Genomic DNA, 21435 nt, shown 5'->3' on the forward strand with positions numbered 1-21435 from the left:
TAACAAGCACCTCACTTTTCTGCTGTGTGACTCATGCTAACCTAGCATTCTCTAGCCACCTCCTGCTCTCACTGCAGTCAATCCGCAGACTTCACTGGGACCAAGACCAGAGCCTTGTCTCCTTTATCCAGGTCAGGGGCCCATGACGCGCAGCCCCTTGCACCCTCCTCTTCTACCATGGACAGGGTGAGGACAAACTTATAATCTGCAAACGCAGGGAAACTCACACACCCAGTGTCCCCATCTGCCAGCAAGATATGAGAAGAGTAGTGGTTCAGAAGTTGCATTTATTTTGATAACGAGAATGCAAATAGCTACAACAACTCAGTACATCCCTCAGGCTCCCGTCTATTTACCACTGCCTGGCCCTTGTGTCACATAGCTCAGGAGCTGCTGATATAGCAAAACCAGAACTGCTGAGAAATGGACATGATTCCTGAATTTGCAGTGACGCTGCTGCTGGATGCAGAGTTGAGCATGAGCCTCTTTGCCTCAGAATCCTGCAGCTGCTGGGAACAAGATTGCCTCAGCAGCCTTCTCTCAAGGGTGGAACCCTAGAACTGAAATTCAAATGCCAGGGGATAAAATACTGTGGCCTCCCTGAGGCCATGTCCAAGTAGAAGTTGTGGGTTCAGAGCAGGAACTCCCCCAATTCAGTTGTTTCTGTCATGCAGATGGGGCCCAGTCCTGGCTCCTCGTCACATGCTTGTTGTGCTTCCATGAAGTGGTGTTGCGTGTGCATATCCCCAGCATAGGCCATCCTTCAGCCTTCTGCTCATCACAGTTCACATCCCTCCTGCCATACATCACGTTCATGAGCTGCTCAGGCTCACTGTGAGGCGGTTAGGTCCCGGGAGCATTCACTTTGTTCCAAAGTGTCTGTGGCCTGCAGGGGCCATGCAGGAGGCTAGCCACTGCTTCAACCCCTCCCCGCACCACCACCTCCCCCAGAAGTGTCTTAGTCCTTGCTAGTGCCTTGCAGCTTTAGGTGGCATGTCAGTTGTGCATAGTCATGCTGGCCTCCTGCACAGGCCCCTTTCCCCTCCAGCGACCTGTAGAGCTGCACCCTGAGGGGTACAGGAGCTCATTGGTTTGGCTCCCAGGTGGCTGTTTCTGCATGCTCCATTGTTGCTACAACATCTGGTAGATTAAGGAAACCCCTTTCTAGATGTAAGCAGAGGAATGGTTCTGTTAGCGTGGGGAACTTTCCTGGCCTATGCGGTTGCCAATTTTGGCTGGACGTATTCCTGGACACGGCCGGCCTTAGGGGTGGGCCACCCAAGCAACTGCCCAAGGGGTGCCATGGGCAAGGGGACACCGTGCAGCAGCATAGATGTGCACACTGATGGTTTAAAGTCAGAAATTGCTCCTGCCTGACAGGGGAGCGCTGCATGGAGGGGCACCCAGATTTTTCCCTGTTTCCTCCTGGCGGAGGAACAGGATGGGAGACAAGCAGTGACGCAAAGATACTGCTCCCCCCCAATGTTCCTCTGCACCACACTCCCCCTCCCAGCGGGCTGTGAGTCGGGGAGCGAGAAGCAACACCAAGCACTTACACAGCCCAAGAGGGAAAGTGATCTGGATGCAGGGAGCCCCAATGCTGGTCCTCGCTCCCCCCTCACAGTCCCCTACAGGTGCGTGGACGAGCAGTGTTTGGGGGTGGGGGAGAGATCGAGCAGCAATGCTAGCTGTTTTATGCATCCAGGTCAGTTTTCCCACATGGGCGCAGGAGAGGGGTTCAGGGCTTAGGAGCAAAGGAGGCACAATGCAGGGATTCGGGAGCAAGAGAGGGGCAGGGGTTGGAGATGCTGGTGTCAGGGGAGTACGGGGGTTGGAGGTGCAGGCGGGGAGTCCATGGGGGCCAGGGACAAAGGAGGGGGGGCACCATGCCCACCAGGGTCAGGAGCGCCAAAATACTAGTTCGCCCAGGGTGCCATTTTACCTAAGGCCTGCCCTGTTCCTGGAGATTTCATCACGACAGAATCTTTAAAGGAAAATTAATTTTAATTCCTGGAGAGTTGGCAACCCTATACACCACCCTTGTGGAATTGGCTAGTGAAAGGATTTGAGTCCTCGCTCCCACTCCCTTTACCCAGAGGCCTGCCTGCCCTCGAGGACTCCCCTTCCTCCCTCCCGTGGGGCAAAGTCCTCATAACCCCAACAAGGCCAGGCCCAGGATCCCTGGGGGTGGGGGGGCTGGACCCCCAGTCTTGTCGTGGTCACTTAGGACAGTGGCTAGGGTGTCCCCACGGCAGGGGGGCTCTTTCCGCCCCGGCCACGTCCCTGACCCACTGCTCATTACATAGAGTGGTTCAAAGCAAACACGACTGATTAAACAGCAACCAACAAACAAAATAAGGACAAATGGGCCGGTTAAAGGAAACCACGTCACCCCCTCGGTGGGCCGGGGACACACCACCAGCCGCCTCTGGCTGCAAGGGAAGGTCAGGCCGTCCCTCGCACGTCCCAGGCCCTGGCCGCGCGGCAGGGACGCCGCGGGTGAGTTGCCAGGTGTCCAGTTTTCACCCAAACACCCAGTTGAGAAAGGGCCCGCCCCAGCCCGGTGAAACGGAGCGAGTGGGGGGGGAGATGGAGGGGGCGGGGCCTCGGAGAAGGGGCGGGGCGAGGGTGTTCGGTTTCGTTCAGTCAGAAAGTTGGCAGCCCGGCGGGTCGGACACTTGCTCTGGCCGGAGGCGCCCTCAGGCTCTAGGTGGCCGGGCCCTTCCCCCAGGGTTGCCCCCTCCCCCCGCGGGGTCACGGCCCCCCTCCCGGTCCGGCCTGTGAGACCCCTGGGCTGGTGACCTCTCCCTGCGCTGGGCCCTCGGCCTGGGGTCCCCCTCGCAGTCCCCAGCTGCTCACCGCACGCGGCTCCGGACGGCCCCGGCCTCAGCGCGGCTCCCCAGGCTGCCCCTCCGGCCGGCGCGGCTCTCTCCCGGCCCGGCCCTGCCCTGCCCTCTGGGCTGCTCCTTTCGGGCTCTGCTCCCGGCTCAGCTCGGGCCCCCGCTCCCCTTAGCTCGGCCCTGCGCTGCCTCAGGCAGCTCCAGCGCACACGGAGGACGGGACCCCAGGCTCCTGACTCCCTCATTGGCCCGTCTGCCCTGTCAATCGGGCTGACCTGGAGGTTGGCCCCTCCCCATTGGCCCTGGGGACCATCAGTCTCATGCTCCTGATTGCTCATTGGCCCTGCCCCTTTCCTTTGGCACTGGGCGAGGGGCCAGTGCTCCATTAGTGCCAGGCCTTGCCAGGGCCGAGCCCCAGCTCTGCTTTTATTATGAATAAAGCGCTGGCGAGGGCCAACCAAAAACCCCACTATGTGCCAGTGGGAAAGCCAGCAGTCCCCTTACCTAGCGCTCCCAGCCCCATGGGGCAAAACAAGCCAGAAACCCCAGCAGCCCCAGCCTCTGGCTCCAGAGTGTGGAGCGCAATTGAACGACGATGAGTTGTCTGGGGGCAGCCAAACACCAATGCCATTCATCCCCCATTTGTGGAAGGCCCTGAATGGCACAGAGCAGAGCCACCACCAAACCGCGTCCATGGTGCTGAGCACGGGCAGGGCTTCCCTGCCCTTCACTAAGGCAACAGCTCCCCCAGTTCAGGCTGCATTGTCTTTAGCAAATGTCAGGTCCCACCTGCTAGACAAGGTCCCTGAAGCAGCATCAGGGAAACTCCTGCTCTCCCAGCTCCATCCCCCAGGGTCAAGTGAATATAAGAATAGCCACACTGGGTGAGCCCAGTGACAGTGGCCAGTGCCAGAGGCAATGAACGGAACAGGGCAACTATCACATGCTCCATCCCCTGTTGTCCAGTCCCTGCTTCTGGCAGTCAGAGGCTTAAGGACACCCGGAGCATGAGGCTGAGTCCCTGACCATCTCAGCTAATAGCCCTTGATCACTCTATCCTCCATGAACTCATCCAGTTCTTTTTTGAACCCAGTTGTACTTTTGGATTTCACAACAGCCCATGGCAATGAGTTCCACAGGTTGACGGTGCATTGTGTGAAGAAGACATTCCTTACTGTTGTTTTAAACCTGCTGCCTAATACTTTAATTGGGTGACCCCTGGTTCATGAGTTATATGAAGAGGTAAATAACACTTCCTAGTTACTTTCTCCACATGGTTCAGGAGCGTATAGCCCCCCCATCATGTTCTGTATGCCACTTAGGGAGCAGCTCTGTATCCATCTTCAGCCTCATCACTGCCTCCATCCTTGCATGCTGTGTGTAAATGACATGAGGAGAGCAGCACTCAGCTGGTGGGTAAGGGAGGGGCTTGTGCTAATTCTCACTCCCCTCCTGTGTGTTCTCCCACATGCCTGCCCCTTCTGGGTCCACCCCCACTCAGTCCCCTTGCCCATGGGCTTGTTCCCCCCTCGGCTCTGGGCCTGCCCCAAGCGAGCAGTGCCTGTGGAGCTGGGTGAAGTCAGGACACATCTCCAGCCCCACTTAGCTCCTGACAGGCCCTGAGAGATTAGCACCAAGACAACAGCTATTCCCTTGCTTCCCTGTGTTGGGTGGCTGGGAGAGGAAGTGCAGGCAGAAGGGACCAAAGATGTAGTTAATATCTGAGTTTGGCTCTGCCAGGCAGGTATGGGTGTTGGAGCACCTCATCCTGCTGGGTGGGAGGAGTCCTGCCTGGTCATGGGTGGCTGGGTGCAGACTGGCCAGTCACAAGGGCACCTTCTCCCTGCAGAGATGGATGAGGCGATGCGCTCCTTCGCTGAGAAGGTCTTTGCCTCTGAGGTAAAGGACGAGGAGAGCAGGCACGAGATCTCACCTTTTGATGTGGAAGAAATCTGCCCCATCTTGCACCATGAAATAAGGGAACACATGATCCACCAGGAGACCACAGCCACGGATGACAAGCGGTAAGAGCTGGGCAAGGGGCAGCAGGCCTGGGGCACTGTGGGGAGGGACAGGCTGAAAGCTTCCCATCTCTGACACCTTCCGTGGCCCTGCTAGCCCCTAGCTCCAGCACCTGCCCTGCCCCTGCATGCCCTTATCTCAGGAGAAGAGGATGGAAACTTTAACTATGGCCTGAGAATATCTCAGTGAACCCTCTGGGACAACCGTGCCTGGCCATTGTCTGTCTGGCCTAGAGGTTCTGAGGCCGTGGCCATGGAGAGCCTGCTGGGAAGCTCATGCTGTTTGTTTCCAGGTGCTTCATCACATTACATGTACAAGCAGCCTCCCTACCCCCAGCACACACTCCTCCGTGGATGCTGGTGTCTGGTTGCCCCAGGAGTGTTGTGCCAGGGCTGGGTCCACAAAACAATCCCTGTGGTAAGAGGTGGGTACTCCCCAGTGAAAGTATTTGAAAGCCCTGGTTGAATCTGGTCATCCATCCATCCAGCCTGTCTGTCCAATTGCTCTGTGCTGCATGCCTCATCATGCTGCCTGAGCATCGCCCAAGGGCTGGTGTGTTCAGCCACTGCTCCCCAGCTCTTCAGAACCTGTTGAGAGGGTGGCAGCCTAGTGGAGATGAGTGCTGCGTTGGGCCTCGAGACCAGAGGCCTGTTCCAGGCTCCACCACAGATGCCCTGTGTGCCTTTGGGCCAGTCACTTACCTTACCCAACCCTGCCGCACATGGGGCAGAGGGGCAACCCCCACTAGTGACTGTGAGGCATTCAGAGACTGTGGTGACAAGGGCCATGCAAGTACTCAGGCAGACAGATGTCCAGTTATTCTAGCCAATAATCTAGGATTAGTGTCAAATGAAAAGTTGCAAACCCTGCTATGGCTGGAAACATCATGAAGCTCTGACTCTCGGAGAGCCAAGTTTGTGGGACCAAAGCTTCTGCTGCAGCCTCTGCCCCCCGACTCCCTTTGGTACACCTGGGACAGGAGCTGGAACATGTCACTCGCCAGCCAAGCTGTCCCTTGGCTTGACCCAGGGAAACAAACAGCATCTGGGATGGCTGAGGCATTGGATTGTGCTGTCCTATCAGTACAGACAGCCCAGGTCTGGACTGAGACAGGAAAGGAGATGCTGCTAATTGCACTATTTCCCTTTGAATACCTGGGCGTAGCCCTTTGACCCCTAGTGCTGGGCAGGGCCCTGCCATGCCTGCAGGGCACATGGTGCTGCCAGTGCCCAGGCTGAGGTGGTCACCCCGTCCTCTGCAGGAAGAAGCGGATTTCCCTGAAGACAATTGCACTGGCTCTGCCCATGGCTCATCCTTCTGCAACCAGACTCTCTACCATTGACGAGTTCATTGCTGCCTCGCCACTGTACCAGGCAGTGCCCAATTTCCAGCGCGTGCAGATCTCAGGGGACTATGCCTCAGGGGTAAGTGCCAGCATGCCTCACTCCCTCCCAAGTCTTAGTGCCATTTCCTCTTCCAGTCTTCCCCACAACGCCCTCTGCCCTCCTCTCTCCTGGCTGCTTGCCTCAATTCCTGCTGTCACCTGGGAGCTGGGAATGTGCATGTTGTTTAAATGCATAGGAGAGGCCCCACTTCTCTCAGCTCAGTCTGGGCAGATGGCAGCACCCTGCTAATTCCCTAGTGATCCCAAAGATGCAAGCCAATGTATGTGGCAGAGAAACTCATAGGCTCTTCTCTGTGGGATGACTGGGAAGGCACAGGGCCCTTGTGGCCCCTCAAGAAGAGATGCTGGAGGGCGGCAGATGGAACAGTTGCTGAGACCCCTTAGTACATCCCTGCATAGCGCTCCAGCCAGTCACCAGGCCAGGGCAGGGGAGCAGAAATGCAAGGCTGTGACTGTGCATGCACTGAGCTTTGTCACTGTGTGAATTGCATGCACACACCCCGGTGCGGTGACTGCCAGGCCCATGCTCAGCATGCACTCTGCCTGTGGAGAATCAAAGAGCGCAGGTGCAGCCCCACCCACCTGGGTCAGCTTGGGGCCAAGCAGCAAAGCATTTTGCTATATGAAGTTTAATCTGTTACTTGCAACTAGTATTTTCAACTTTATTTTTGTAAGGATCAGGAAGTCAAGTGAAGTATGTGTTATGGCCAAGCAGCCAAGGCAGGGGCCATTACAGGACGGTGTGGGTTACAGGTTCTTCTGGCAGGACACTCCTTGGTGCACTGAGATGGCCGCTCCTGCATCACTCCCTAGCCGTGGTCCCAGCCAGCCACTGCAGCTGCTGGGTGGCAATGCCCTGCTCCTGTCGCTCGCCAGTGACCAGGCCTGACCTCCCGGGGCTGCCCACACAACACTTGCCTTCTGCAGTAAATCAGATGTGCTGACGATGTGCTGGGTCAGATGAAATTGAAGCGGGACCAGCTTGTGCTCCTAAAATAGCTCCTGCAGCACCCTAGGCTGCAGCTTCAGAGTGAGATGTCAGACAGCAGCTGGGAGTCGTGCCCCAGGACAGTGCCCCTGATGGCTTGTCCTGGCCTCTGGGGCTTTCCTTCTACCTCAGCAAGGACCTTTCCCATTGGCTCTGGCCACTGAACTGCCCACAGCGCTGTCAGCCAGGCTGAAAGGGCAGGGCTTGGAGAATGGCTGCCAGGCTGCCTGCTTGGGCCAGGCATGTGGGGGTGGGCTCTGGGGGGAACCCAGGCCTTGCTTTGGTTCAGCTGTTCTCCAGCATGTGCACAGTGAGCGTGTCTGTCTTGTGCGTTCCAGCAAGGCTGGGAGCTCCCACAGGCTCAGGGCAGACTCCCACATGCTGCAGACACCACTGTCCTCAAAAAAGAACTTTTGCAGGTCACAATTGAGGATTTTGAAGTCGTCTGCAGAGGCCTCTACCGGGCTTTGTGCATCCGGGAGAAATACATGCAGAAGTCGTTTCAGAGGTTCCCCAAGACCCCGTCCCAGTATCTGCGCAACATTGAAGGCGAGGTTTGGCGAGCCGATGATGGGCGCGCCCCAGGTAACTAGCAGCCATGGCTTCCAGGGTAACTCACAACTAGCACAAACAGGAAGAGTAGCTGGGGAGCCCAGGGCTGTGCAGGCAAGCAGATGTCCTGGGTAGCGGGGCCGGGGGTGCTGAACCTGCATCTATCTGGGGGAAATGACTCCTGTTGTTGAGACTACAGGAATGCAGCCTCACCCCATCGAGCTTCAAACCTGTCTCCAACAGAGACTGACCCCATGATGTGTGGGGAGTGGAGCCCCTCTGAATGCCCTAGGTCTCTGCCACGCTCCCAGTGGGGTGAGAAGATCCCCTGCTGCCTTGTAAGCCATCTGAGCATGACTGGCCCTGTCCCTCCTGGTGTGATTCCTCCCCGGATGCTGTGAGGCTGAGGAAGGGATCTGCCCCCTGCTGAGTGCAGCAAGCTTGGACACAGCAGCTAGGAAGGCATCATGTGAAAGCAGATCTCTTGTGGCTGCAGCGTCCCCTGCATACGCTCACTCGTCTCCGTGCCCTAGATCCCTCCAGAGCTGCCAGATCTCCACCAGCAATCTGTGTCTCTGGGCAGGCTGCACTCTTGCTCAGGCCTTACAGGCCTGGAGAGACTCAGTAGCCAGAGAGCTGGGATGCCGGCTCTACCACCGGAAAGACAGGGAAGGGCCCCCAGAGTAGGGTGATCAGTTAGCAACTGTGAAGTAACGGGACAGGGGGTGGGGAGCAATAGGCACCTATATAAGAAAAAGTCCCCAAAAGTGGGACTGCCCCTAAAAAAACGGGACATCTGGTCACCCTACCCCAGAGGAGCACGTTGGCAGCAGCAGCTTGTGTCTGTCTGGGCCCCATGCTGGGCAGCCATTGGCCTGGCCTTGGGTTCCAGGGTGGGCTACCTGTGTTCATGGGCAGGCTGGCGCTGCCTCTGCCCTCAGCCCCGAAGTACAGCAGTGTGGCAAAGGCTGCCCTGCCAGGCCCATTGCTCACCGCACTCTGCCTTCGGGACAGCATTCACCCCCCCTGTGAAGGAGGGTGAGGACCCTTTCCGGTTGGACAATCTGCCTGAGGACCTGGGATACTGCATCCGTATGCAGGGCGGTGTGGTCTATGTCTATGCTGACGCAGTGGCTGCCAGACGAGGGGAGCCCAAGGACCTGCCTTACCCCAACCTCGAGGACTTCCTCGATGACATGAACTTCCTCCTCACCCTGATTGCACAGGGACCCATGTAAGTGCCCAGCCAGGCCCCCACCCTGACACTCAGAGGGATACCGGGGACCCCCATCAGGCTGTGCTCCAGCACTGCTGGAGGCTGTGCGCTGCAGAACTTTGCAGCCCTCAAGCAGGACACCAGCTCCCGCTTCAGTCAGAGGGGCTGGCCAGGCCCCCAGCAATACCTGCCAGGCCCCTGGTGCGCAGAGGAGCCCAGCCCTGCTGCAGGCCTCCATGGCTGCCCTCTGGGACTGAAGCATGGCCTGGAGGAGTTTGGCAGGATGCTGTCACTGCCCCAGCCGCTGGCTTCCCTGCTGCCTTTAGGGACATGCTAAATGCCCTGTCTGCCTGGCCCCACACAACTAGTGATGGAGGGAGTGTCGTTATGGGGCACAGAGCCAGCCCCTGGCACTCATGGGTATTAAGGATCCCAGGGCAGTCTGGGTGAAAGCAGCTGTTAGCCTTGGTGTCATGGCTACAGCCCCGTGTGGGTGATGACAGGCCCTGGCCATGTCACTCAGAACCTGCTTCTTCAGGCCCAGTGCTAGGAGCTGCCATGCCATGTTGCTCTGCACTGTTACACAGCTGCTGCTGTGCCCCCGAGACAGCTGTGTGTCCAAGGAGGCTCCCTTCACCCAGCCCCCACTCGGGTGACCCTGCCGCTGGCTCTGTGGGAGTGCAGACATCACCCCTCCTTGGTACAGTGCTCTGGGGTGGTGCTGGGTGGGAAGCGCTATAGGATTCAGGTAATTACAGCAGGAATTTCATGCCATGTGTGAGCTGCATGGCAGCAGTGCCCTTGTTCGCACCTCCTGTAGCATCCCCAGGTCCCATGCACTCAGCTGGGCCTGAACGTGCCTGGTTCTGACCCTTTGTCTCTGTCAGGAAAACCTACACTCATCGGCGCCTGAAGTTCCTCTCCTCCAAGTTCAGTGTGCACGAGATGCTGAATGAGATGGAGGAGCTGAAGGAGCTGAAGAACAACCCTCATCGGGATTTTTACAACTGCAGGAAGGTGAGGGCCCGGGATGATGCAGATCCCGGGATCCGGCCTGCCAGATGGGCTGCGTCGCGGGCACGCGGGCTCTGCCTTGACTCCTTCCTTTGCAGGGCAGGTGATACAGGCACTGGTGCTGCTCCGGCAGCTTTCTCCATCCCGCACCTCTCTCTGGGGCAGCACAAGCTGCTGTGACCCCTGAGCAGACCCTGGGTCATCCCTGGAGGTGTGAGCGTGTGGAGGCATGGCTGGGGTGCAGGCACAGGGAATACCCTCCTCTACCCCAGTGGTCACCATCGCTTACTGGGATCCAGGCTGATGTGCTCCCTGACGTCAGGGCAGACTTGCCATGGCCGCAGGCAGTGTCAGCAGCATTCCTTTCTATGGTCCTGGCTGCCCTGCCTCCTCACCAACGCCGTCTGGGCCCTGGCTAGACTGATGGCTCCCCTCTGCCTGGCAGGTGGACACCCACATTCATGCTGCAGCCTGCATGAACCAGAAGCACCTGCTGCACTTCATCAAGAAGTCGTACCGTGTGGACGCAGAGAGGGTCGTGTATGACGCCAAGGGCAAGAAACTCACCCTGAAGGAGCTCTTCCAGCAGCTCAACCTGCACCCCTATGACCTGACGGTGGATTCTCTTGATGTCCACGCTGTGAGTCTGTTGGCCTCTGCTGTAAGACGTCCCATGCCTGCCCTGCCACTGGGCCATGCCCCCACATGTCCCATGGACACCCTCACCTACCTCTCCTAGGGCACTCCATCACATGCCTTCTGTCACCTGGGACCCCTCCCCAGGCACATACTGCACCAGCTCTGTCCCATGGCAGGGTGGCCACTTTTCCTTCTCTAGAATTGGGGTTAATCCTCTCCTTTCCAGTGAGGCCTTAGTCCATTGCACCCCACCTCTTTAGGTCCATGAAGCATTATCCGCCCTCAGCTCTGACCCTGATTTGCACCCCAGGGGCGCCAGACCTTCCAGCGCTTTGACAAGTTTAATGACAAGTACAACCCGGTGGGAGCCAGTGAGCTGCGTGACCTCTACCTGAAGACAGAAAACACCATTGATGGCGAGTACTTTGCCACCATCATCAAGGTGAGCGTGGGGGGGGTCAAGGGACACAAGGGGCACCAGTGCAGCAGAAAGGAGCCTGGAGGCCCACAGTATGCCGAGTTCCAGCCAGTGAGTGGGGCACACGTGACCACCTGCACCCTTACGTCTGCAGGAAGTCAGCGCTGACTTGGAGGACGCCAAGTACCAGCACGCGGAACCCCGCCTGTCCATCTACGGGCGCTCACCGGAGGAGTGGCCCAAGCTGGCCAGCTGGTTCAACCGGCACAGGGTCTACTCCCCCAACATGAAGTGGATGATCCAAGTGCCCAGGATTTAGTAGGTGCCATGGGGTGAAATTCCGGGTGTCGGGGCAAGGCTGGCGGGAGCAGGAGCGGCCTCACTTACCGACGTGGCAGCCGTGGGGCGTCCGTAGAGGAGGTTCAGGGGGAGGTGTTCTGTCCATGCTGGGGGCTGTGCAGCTCTCCTGCTGGAGGCTAACCCTGGTCTCTGTCCCCAGCGACGTGTTCAGGGCCAAGAAATTCCTCCCCCACTTTGGGAAGATGCTGGAGAATATTTTTGTGCCAGTGTTTGAAGCGACCATCTGTCCTCAGGCCAACAAGGAGCTGAGCGTATTCCTGCGACACGTGAGTGCTGCACAGAGAGGCCTGGGCCTGACGAAGTGCTGACGGGAGGGGTGGTGCCTCTGGGGCTCAGACCCCACCACTGTCTGCCACACTGGTAAGCTCGGCATTAGCACCGAGCCCTCTGCCACAGGTCAGGGAAGTCAGCCTCCCACCCTCCCTGCTCTGGCCCCCAGCAGAGAAATGGGTTGGGGTTGGGAGGTGCCAGGAGAGGGAGGCCTGTGAGATGAGCAAGTAAGCTCCTTTCTGAGTTTACCAGGTGCTGGGCCATTGAGGGGGGCCCATGCTAGTGGGTGGAGCCCGGTGCCCCTCCTGTGCTGCACATGCCAGGCTCTGCACAGGGTTCTGGGCAGGATGGGCTGGAGGAGCTGGGCCCCTCCTGCACGCATGTGCTGTGGTGCGTGCAGTGCGAGCGGTGTCCGGCACTCCGTGCCATGTGCCCTGGGTCAGGGAGATGGGTGTCCGAGGTTGCTTCGCCCATGGGGAGGGAGGTGGCTTCTGGCTTTGCTCAGACACCCCCTAGATCGGGAGAGCCCAAGAAGCCCGGGGAGGGTGGTGGGGCTGACCATTCCTGCCTGCTTGTGCCAGCAGATCACCGGTTTTGACAGCGTGGACGACGAGTCCAAGCACAGCGGGCACATGTTCTGCACCAGGAGCCCCAAGCCGGAGAAGTGGAGCCATGAGAAGAACCCGTCCTACACCTACTACCTGTACTACATGTATGCCAACCTCGTGGTGCTCAACAGCCTCCGCAGGTGGGCCCCGCGCGGGAACGGGTGCTGCGGGCGCCTCTGGCGGGGCCTGGTTCACGGGCTGTGAGAGGTCCTAGTGCGGGCCAGCTGGGGTCACTCAGTTGGGGCGAACTGCAAAGAATGGGCAGACAGTCCCCCTAAAGCTGGTGGATAGTCCAATACTTAGATTTACCGAGCCAGCATAAAACAGCTTCTTTATGACCTTCCCGGTTACTCAGAAATCCAAACAGCACAGTTCCCTTAAAGCAGGGGTTCCCACACTGGAGGTCAGGGTCCCTCAGGAGGTTGTGAGGTTATTACCTGGGGGGTCACAAGCTGTCAGCCTCCACCCCAAATCCCGCTTTGCCGCCAGCATTTTTAAGACGGTTAAATATATAAAAAAGTGTTTTTAATTTATTGGGGGGGGTCACACGCAGAGGCTTGCTATGTGAAAGGGGTCACCAGTACAAAAGTTTGAAAACCACTGTCTTAAAGTGATGGAGCCTCAGGCCTCCATCTGGGTACCCACATCAAATATGATGAACATTTCTGTAAATCTTATTTCATTATATAAAATAAAAGGTTCTACCAATCCCAAAGGATCGGACACATCACCTCTCAGATTATTGAATATTCCAGATCTTACCCAAATACACGCTACAGCCAATTCTTAATAACTAAACTAAACTTTATTAAAAAACAAAAGAGAGAGAGTAGGGTTAAAAGATCAATATACATACAGACATGAGTTCAATTAATTGAGGTTTAGATTCATAGCATAGATGGTGAGCTTTGTAGTTGCAAAGAGTTTTTTCAGAAATAGCTCATAGATTATAGTCCAATATCCAAACGTCATATTCAGGGAATATTAGCATAACTGGGACCTCAGACTTGCGACTCACACTTTCCCTGATGAAGCCTAAGCAGATCTGAGATGACAGAATCAGGACCCAAAGATCTTATATACAATTTCATGTCTTTTGACAAGTTTGAGTTCAAAGGGTAATTAGCATGACTTTGAAGGAGATCCATTACCGGTACTTATTGTTCCTCCACCTTTCACAGATTATTTGCTATACATTTAAAAGAGAGATGAATTCAGAGATATCCCGTGTTTACAATTCAGTTAAATGACAGCATGTTCTTTTGACCTCTGAATTATCAGAATACAGCATAGACAGGGACTGTTGATTACATTGTGGACCTTACTCATACATATGTAAATATGCAAAACCACAAACATTATCTCCCCACATGTCTTTTGAGGGTTATTTATTCTGCAGGATGTTTAACCCTTTCTACCCATGCATCACACGGGCATTGTGCCCCATACGGAGGGAGGGGATGTTGGCTGTGAGTTGCCTCCAGCAGAAGCACAGAGAGACCTGTGTTCATGGTTTGCAGGCGGTGCTGGGGCGGCTCTGCTGGGGTCTGTGCTTCCATCGCAGAGATTGCCCAGCGCGGGAGCCCTGGAGCTTCCTTGACAGCAGGGAGACACGAGCGATTGTGGCAAACACCTGGGCTCAGCTGAGACTGTCTCCTTGCACCCAGTCTGAATGCACTAGGGAGAATAAAGGACAAACACTGAGGCCTGGGGTTGGGCTGGGCGCTGGGGGTCCCATCCCTGGGAATCGGTCTGGCTGGGTTCTGGGGGTCCTGTCCCTGGGAGAGGGTCCGGCTGGGCTCTAGGGGTCCCTCCCTGGAAGTGGGCTTCCAGCTCAGCTTCAGCTCCCGCCCAGCAATGCCCTCCCACTCCTTGCATCAGCCCCATGTATAGATGCTGGAACTGGGGGTGCTGCCACAGCCCCTGGCTTGAAGAGGTTTCCATCATACACAGGGGTTACAGTTTGGTTCAGTCGCTCTCAGCACCTCCGCTACACAAGTTATTCCAGCACCCCTGCATATATTGCTGTCTGCACACAGGGAACGCGGCATGAACACCTTCCTGTTCCGACCCCACTGCGGGGAAGCTGGGGCCATCACCCACCTGCTTGCAGCCTTCATGACAGCAGATAATATCTCCCATGGCCTGAACCTAAAGAAGGTGAGTGTGAGGGAGAGTCTCTTAATGTTTTTCCCCCTCCCCCGCACCAATGCTGTTATGAGCTGCATGACTCCAGAGGGTGCAGGGGGATGGTCTGTCCAAGGCCCTGTCTTCACAGCCAATGCCAGTGGCTCTTGCTTCACACCCTCCACTGGCCTTGCAGGGCTGGGGCCCACACACAGACATTAAGTGACTTGCCCAGGGCACCCTGGAGGTGTGTGTCGCAGGGCTGGCAATTGAACCCAGGTCTCCTGAGCCCCAGTCCGGTCCCATAGCCCCACCCCACATGACTCTTACACACTGAATTGTAATATGCTGTCCCATGTCACTCAAACACAGCGCCCCCACCTGGAGCACCATGTGTTCCCCAGCACTGAGATCCCTGCTCTGGGCCGTCTGCTTGGAGAAAATGCTGAGGAGGTGAGAATCTGTGCTTGCAGGGTGCACAGACCATGGAGGAACCAACTGGCTTAAGCCAAGGCAAAGCCCAGATCTACTCCCCGTGGATTTATAGGACAGTGACTGACCCTTCTCTTCTCAGAAAGCAGCTGTGGGCTCTGCATCCCAGCTCTCTTTGCCAGGGCATGGAAGGGTTGGCTGTAGGTAGCAGAGAATGCAGCAGCGTCTGCCACCGCCCTGCTCCCCACCTCCGCCCTGAAGATGGCCACGCTCTTCCTTTCAGAGTCCTGTGCTGCAGTACCTGTACTTTCTTGCCCAAATCCCCATTGCTATGTCCCCGCTCAGCAACAACAGCCTCTTCCTTGAGTACGCCAAAAACCCGCTGCTGGACTTCCACCAGAAAGGCCTGATGGTCTCTCTCTCCACGGACGACCCCATGCAGTTCCACTACACCAAGGTATGGTGCTAGGGCAGGCCTGGGCATGGAAATACCACCCAGGGTCCTTATGTTGCACTGCAGTATGGGGACATGAGAGCTATTTGTACAGCACCCAGCACAATGGTGCCTGCTCCGAGAGGGCCCTAGGCACTGCCGTAACAGAGTAATGGGAATGCTGGCTGTGCCCCCGTAGGCACAGAGCTGTGCAGCAGGTGCTGGGAGGAGTCTGGCTGCAGGGCCAGCTGTTCGTGCAGCACTGTGCATGCTCCTCTCCCCCCCTCCCCCCCCGATATGATTCTTGTGTTGCTCTAGGAGCCCCTGATGGAGGAATATGCCATTGCTGCCCAAGTCTTCAAACTCAGCACCTGTGACATGTGTGAGATTGCCAGGAACAGTGTCCTGCAATGTGGTCTGTCCCATGAGGTACATCTGTCTGTCTGCCACATCTCTCTTGGGGAGGGGCCAGCTGCTCAGCAGTTCGCCAGTGGCCTGGGAGTGAGGATTTCCCTTCCTGCAGCTGTGTCCATGTGTGCATCAGAGTGGGTGGGGGAGCTGGAGGGATGGCTCTGCCTGTTTGGAGAGTGACACATCAGACCTGGTGCTAAAGGGAATTCGAGACTCAGAAGCAGCTTCTCTGGGAGGCTGCAGAGGCCTGCCAGTGCTAACCTGCGCACAGCACGGCAGCCGGGATTCTGCAGAGGAAGGCTGTCCAAGGGAGATGAGGGCATAGATCCATGCAGTGCCTTTCATTCTGCTCCCTTGTCTCTGCCAGGAGAAGACCAAGTTCCTGGGGGAGAATTACCGTGAGGAGGGGCCCCAAGGCAACAACATTTGGAAGACAAATGTACCTCAGATCCGCATGGCCTATCGCTATGAGACCTGGTGCTATGAACTCAACCTCATCGCAGAGGGCCTGAAAACCCCGGAATAGATCCCCAAACTTTCTTGGACCCTGATGCCTCCTCCACTCTGTCAGGGCCGGGGGCAGCCTAGAGCCCCACCCATGCCTGCCCTTCGCTCTCTTGTGTGGCAGCACTCAGAGATCACATGCTTTCTCTGGGGGGTTACTAGCTCTGGGTGTTCAAAAATCAGTAGTCAGGCCCTGAAAATCATGGGATTTTTAACAAATAATAAAGTTGGGTTCTTTTTCTTTGCTGTGTGGTTTCTGGGTCACTTGGTGTCATGTTTTCAGGCATGTCTCTCTAGCCATGAGGGCTGGAAATGTACTCTTTGCAAGCAAAAGGTGAGAATCTCTCTTAATCGCAGGACTCCAGGAGCTGGAGCTTTAAGAAAAAACTCAGATATTGTGAGTGGCAATTAAATCACCAGAGGTGGCAACACAGATTCTGCCTGTTCAGATATTCACAAATCAGAAGCAAATGACTCAGCTCCAGCCTTCTATGAGTGCTGTATCAGTGCTGTATGCAGAATAACACCCATCCCAGTGACAGGCTATACTGCACCACTCCACATTATGGGGATAAGCCTATTCTGAGGGAATCAGCCCTGCAAAGCTTCAGGCTGCCCATCCTCATGGCAAGTGCTGACAGTGAGGGAGCACAGGTGAAGGACCACGTCAAGACTAAGCTATCTCTGTCCCTTGGCCCAGCCCATATAAGCAATAGCACAGAAGGTAATGGCAGCCCTGCATGGGTGGGGATCAGGAAAGGGTGGAGCTGGCAGGCATCCGCTCTGTCTCTCACACACACACGGGCATGTGCTGGAGGTGTCTGGGTGGGGGATTAGCTGAACTGTGTTGCCCTGAGCCAGTGACAGGAAGAAATTTGCTCTCACTGGACTGAAAGACAAAGTGAGTAGCCAGGGGATCCCAGGTGGTAGCCAATAACTGGCCTAGCTCCCACTGGTCCATTTTTGTTCAGAAACTGTTATTCAGCACCCTTTACGTGCAAAATGATTAAATTATTTCCTTGCCTTTGTAAGCCTCAGCCCTAGCCCTAGCTGTTATTAACAGATAGCCTAATATCCCAACTACGAGCCATCCCCCCCAATAGTTTAAACAGCTGCTGTTTTCTTTCTCAGCTGTCATCAGTACACAAATGCCCTCTCTGTTAGTCTCATCTAGCTAGCTAGATTCTTATTTTTATCATGACATCGCCATGACTTATGGCTGTGTTGAGTGTGGGGACAAAAAATACAATTAAAGAGTAAACTACAGCCAGAATCGTATAAGCGCTGGTTGTTGCCTTGCTTCAGCCCCTACTATTATTATTGCTATTGCAGTAGCACCTAGGAGCCCTGGTCATGGACCAGTCCCCCACTGTGCTAGGTGCTGTACAAACACAGACCATAAAGATGGTCATGCCTGGAAATAAATCCTTCACTAGGCTGCTGAAGGCTGAAATTGATCTGTTCATGATGGATATGTAACGAAGGCTAGAACATAAGCACATACAGACCTGCTGCCCTGTCCCATCATCATTACTATTTGTAGACCCATAGCACACAAAGGCTCCCCTTGTGATAGGCACTGCACAGCCAGAGTATGTTTCTTCACTTCTGTTCCTAAACTGTGCAGCATTGCAGGATTGCTTGGACACGGCAGCTTTTTTTCTATGATTGGGGGGTGACTTGCGTGTGACTAGTTTGGAAGGTGCCTTGAGAGCCTCATAGATGAAAAAGGTTTCAGAGTAGCAGCCGTGTTAGTCTGTATTCGCAAAAAGAAAAGGAGTACTTGTGGCACCTTAATAATTGGTTCGTCTCTAAGGTGCCACAAGTACTCCTTTTCTTTTTATAGATGAAAAAGTGCTTTATAAGTGGAAGTTATTCTTAGTAATAATTTATCGTCCTTTGAGAGTCAAAGCCTACGATTAAATAGTTGTGCCATTAATAAATGTACAGTGACAGGAAGGGAATCACAGAACAACTATCCTGTCCTTTGGAATTAATGTCTAAATGTTGCCATCTAGTGGCTTTTCACTGCAGTTACACTGCTGTAACAAACCCAACGGACCTGCATTTACTTGCAAGGGCAGGGGCCCCAACTACAAAACACAAAATTAAAACATATGCAAGTTTCAAGCATCCACAAGTAAATGACCCAGCTCCTGCCTCTTAACCCCACAGAACACTGGCTGCATGTCTGGCGTAGTCCTGGGCCCCGTCTTCAGGACTTAGTTTGTTGTACTGGACTATGGTGTGGAATTTGATTTTCCCTCCAGAGAAATAAATCGAGAGCGTATGGATAGTGTCAGAAGCTGTTAGGTGGTAATATGGTCCATAGGATATTTAATTATATTACGTACTAGTCTGTATTGTGTTATACTGTGTAGCTGCGGTGGCTCCCAGGGCCGTCAGCAACCCCCATCTTCCCTTCTGTTTCACGGGCGGAGGGGGGGGGAGAGGGGGGTCCCAGCCATTCCTTCCTAATGGGATTTCCTATTAGGCTTTTGGGGCCTGAGGCAGGATCATCCCAGTCGCTGGCTCTTCAGCTGCTGAATTCTGATATCTCGGTGTGAACCAACGTGAGTAAGTGTGAAGAGGCTTTGGCAGGGCTGTGTGGTCGCTGGGAGAGGCTGCACAACACAGACAGCACATGCCTGCTGAGCTCATCTTTGGCACCTACAGCCCCTAGCACTGACACAGCACCGTGCAATATGCCGTGGGCGCCGGGCCATCCTAGCACCTGAGCCTGCACGAAGAGTTGGCAAGGCGTGACTGGTGTGTATCGCTCTGGGTGGGAATAATGAGGTCACAGGCGGGGTGCGTCACAGTGCGTTTTGCCTGAAGTTCCAGCCTTTCCCAATCCTTGCTGTACCCTCCGCAATGGCCAGATTGTTCCTGTGGTGCCAGGCGCCAAGACTCCAGAGGGTGGCACTTGCCTCCTGCGTGCCCACAGGAGTGACAGGGCTGGAAAGCACCAGGCAGCCTGGGGTAGTCGGGAGCTGTTACGTAAACTAAAGCTCCAGAGGCATGTGGGATCACGCATTTGTGGGCCTGGATGTTGAGAGCCCCATAGCCTAGCTGTGTTCAGGGGGCAGGAAGCTTGGGCTGGGGTGCAGCCCTTCGGGATGAAGGCCCCATTTCCAAAGGCCTCTTACCCCTGGCTGAGGCAGGCCATATGGGGTTTGCCTGAGCCCTGGACAGGATTTGTCAGGAGTAGCCCTCACCCCCCGCCTGGCAAATGGGATCCCGCCATATAGCTTGGGCGAGTAGTTACCAGACCATGGGTCTGTGGGAACTGCTCGCACCTACGAGTCACTATTGCCTGTGGCTGGTCACCTAACTCACGCGGCACTGGTGGGGTTGTGCTCCCCGACTGCAGCCCGGAACCCCCGTGAAGGTGTCACTTCCCCCATTCTGGGATGAATTTTCATTTGTGTGGCAATCCCTGAGATGGGCGGGGTGCGGGCAGCCTGTGCGTGGGCAGCCGGTGCGTGGCACTGTACAAGGAACGGGGCAGCACCAGGACTCAGCGGCTCTCCCCGGATGGGTGTTGGCATAGGAGGGGGCGCCCCAGGGCAGGACAGGTGAGGGTCTCACTGGGGGACAGGATGGGGAATGGGAGGGCCTCCTGGGGGTCATGTCAGGGGCGTATCTGTCTCCCTGGGGGTCATGTCGGGGCCGGGGCTCAGGCTGACGGACCCCACCCCTCGATCCGCCCCCCAGCGGCAAGCCAAGGCCCCAGGTGCCAAGGAGCGAACGAGGGTCCTGCGGTGCGTGTCCCTTTAAAAGGCGGAGCTTTGGGCGGGGCCAGGTGTTTGAGTGACTGTCGCATTGCCCAATGGGATGTTGCCCAAATGTATGAAGCTAGAGACGCCCGCGGGCCCCCCTGAGCGGGGCTAGGGGGGGTTTTGGGGGGAGCGGCGCCGACGAGCCGGTGAGAGCCCGACCTGGGGGGCCTCTGCTGCGGGGACCGGCTCCGGGGATCGGGGCCCTTGTGATGGGTCCCGGGGCGCCGCGCCGGGGGAGCGGGGTCGGGGGGTCCCGGGGCGCCGCGCCGGGGGAGCGGGGTCGGGGGGGGCGCCGGGCGCCGCGCCGGGGGAGCGGGGTCGGGGGGGGTCCCGGGGCGCCGCGCCGGGGGAGCGGGGTCGGGGGGGGTCCCGGGGCGCCGCGCCGGGGGAGCGGGGTCGGGGGGGGTCCCGGGGCGCCGCGCCGGGGGAGCGGGGTCGGGGGGTCCCGGGGCGCCGGGCCGGGGGAGCGGGGTCGGGGGGGTCCCGGGGCGCCGCGCGCCGCGCCGGGGGAGCGGGGTCGGGGGGTCCCGGGGCGCCGGGCCGGGGGAGCGGGGTCGGGGGGGGCGCCGGGCGCCGGGCCGGGGGAGCGGGGTCGGGGGGGTCCCGGGGCGCCGGGCCGGGGGAGCGGGGTCGGGGGGGTCCCGGGGCGCCGGGCCGGGGGAGCGGGGTCGGGGGGGTCCCGGGGCGCCGGGCGCCGCGCCGGGGGAGCGGGGTCGGGGGGTCCCGGGGCGCCGGGCACTGCGCAGACACAGGGGGACCCGGGTGGCCAGGCGATGCCCGGACAGTCCGAGACCTCCCTTGCCTGACAATCTGAATAGACTCGAGAAAAATCAGCAGCGTCTTAGTCCCCAGCGTCCTGGGCCGAGCGGCGCAGGGGGCAGAGGAGGTCGGTGGCGGCGGAGCGAAGCCAGGCCCTGCCCACTGGACCCTGCTGTCTCTCCGCGCTAGAGACGCTGGCAGGTCTGTTGGGCTGCACAGGGCCTGTGACCGCAGAATCCCACTTCATCCCCCCAGGGTCTGTGGCTCCCGCCCTGGGCAGCAGAGATGCCTGTGGGAGGGAAGCTGTCTCCCCGTCCCACCGAGTTATAATTACAGGGCTGCTTACGCGGTGGGGTGGGGGTGGAACCAGGCCAAACAAATCCTCCTCCCTCGCTCTGGGAGTGAGTCAGCCCCGGCTCCTCTCCCGCTCCGCGGCGGAGTGCCGGCCTGCCCAGCACCCGGAGGCGGGGGCAGACCGAGGGGACGGAGGACCAGGCTCTTAGGCTCGCCGCCTGTGCATGCGGGCGGTTCGGCGCGCGGGCGTGAGCGACGTGCTGCCAATCAGGGAGCGCGGAGCTCTTGGGAACCGCAACAGGGGCGTCCGGAGTGCGGCACAAGACAGCCCAGGTTAGTCTCTGGATTCGTTGCTTTCCTG

The 21435-nt window shown here is 57.3% G+C and overlaps 2 protein-coding genes across 2 annotated transcripts in view; both read left to right on the forward strand.

The window, feature by feature from the left end:
* Positions 1-4637: 4637 nt before the first annotated feature.
* Positions 4638-16261, forward strand: AMPD1 (adenosine monophosphate deaminase 1). The gene is made up of 14 exons (XM_074936470.1): positions 4638-4864; positions 6124-6286; positions 7675-7840; positions 8822-9041; positions 9911-10040; positions 10483-10677; positions 10987-11118; positions 11249-11412; positions 11594-11720; positions 12309-12472; positions 14372-14492; positions 15175-15348; positions 15643-15753; positions 16103-16261. Exons 1-14 carry the CDS (start codon positions 4638-4640, stop codon positions 16259-16261), a joined length of 2253 nt encoding a protein of 750 aa, XP_074792571.1.
* Positions 16262-21299: 5038 nt separating this feature from the next.
* Positions 21300-21435, forward strand: part of DENND2C (DENN domain containing 2C) — a 45613-nt gene continuing 45477 nt past the window's right edge. The window contains exon 1 of the mRNA XM_074935822.1: positions 21300-21407. The gene's annotated coding sequence lies outside the window, so the exon portion shown is untranslated. The remainder of the gene's footprint in view (positions 21408-21435) is intronic.

Source organism: Natator depressus, chromosome 21 (assembly GCF_965152275.1).
Source record: "Natator depressus isolate rNatDep1 chromosome 21, rNatDep2.hap1, whole genome shotgun sequence".
Classification (NCBI taxonomy): Eukaryota; Metazoa; Chordata; order Testudines; family Cheloniidae; genus Natator; species Natator depressus.

Excerpts from the sequence above, each read along its gene's own strand:
- AMPD1 (XM_074936470.1), top strand. The coding sequence starts at position 4,638 with ATGGGTGGCTGGGTGCAGACTGGCCAGTCACAAGGGCACCTTCTCCCT. Across the intron at positions 10,041-10,482 it reads ATTTTTACAACTGCAGGAAG|GTGGACACCCACATTCATGC; the intron begins GTGAGGGCCCGG and ends TCTGCCTGGCAG. Across the intron at positions 12,473-14,371 it reads GTGCTCAACAGCCTCCGCAG|GGAACGCGGCATGAACACCT; the intron begins GTGGGCCCCGCG and ends GTCTGCACACAG.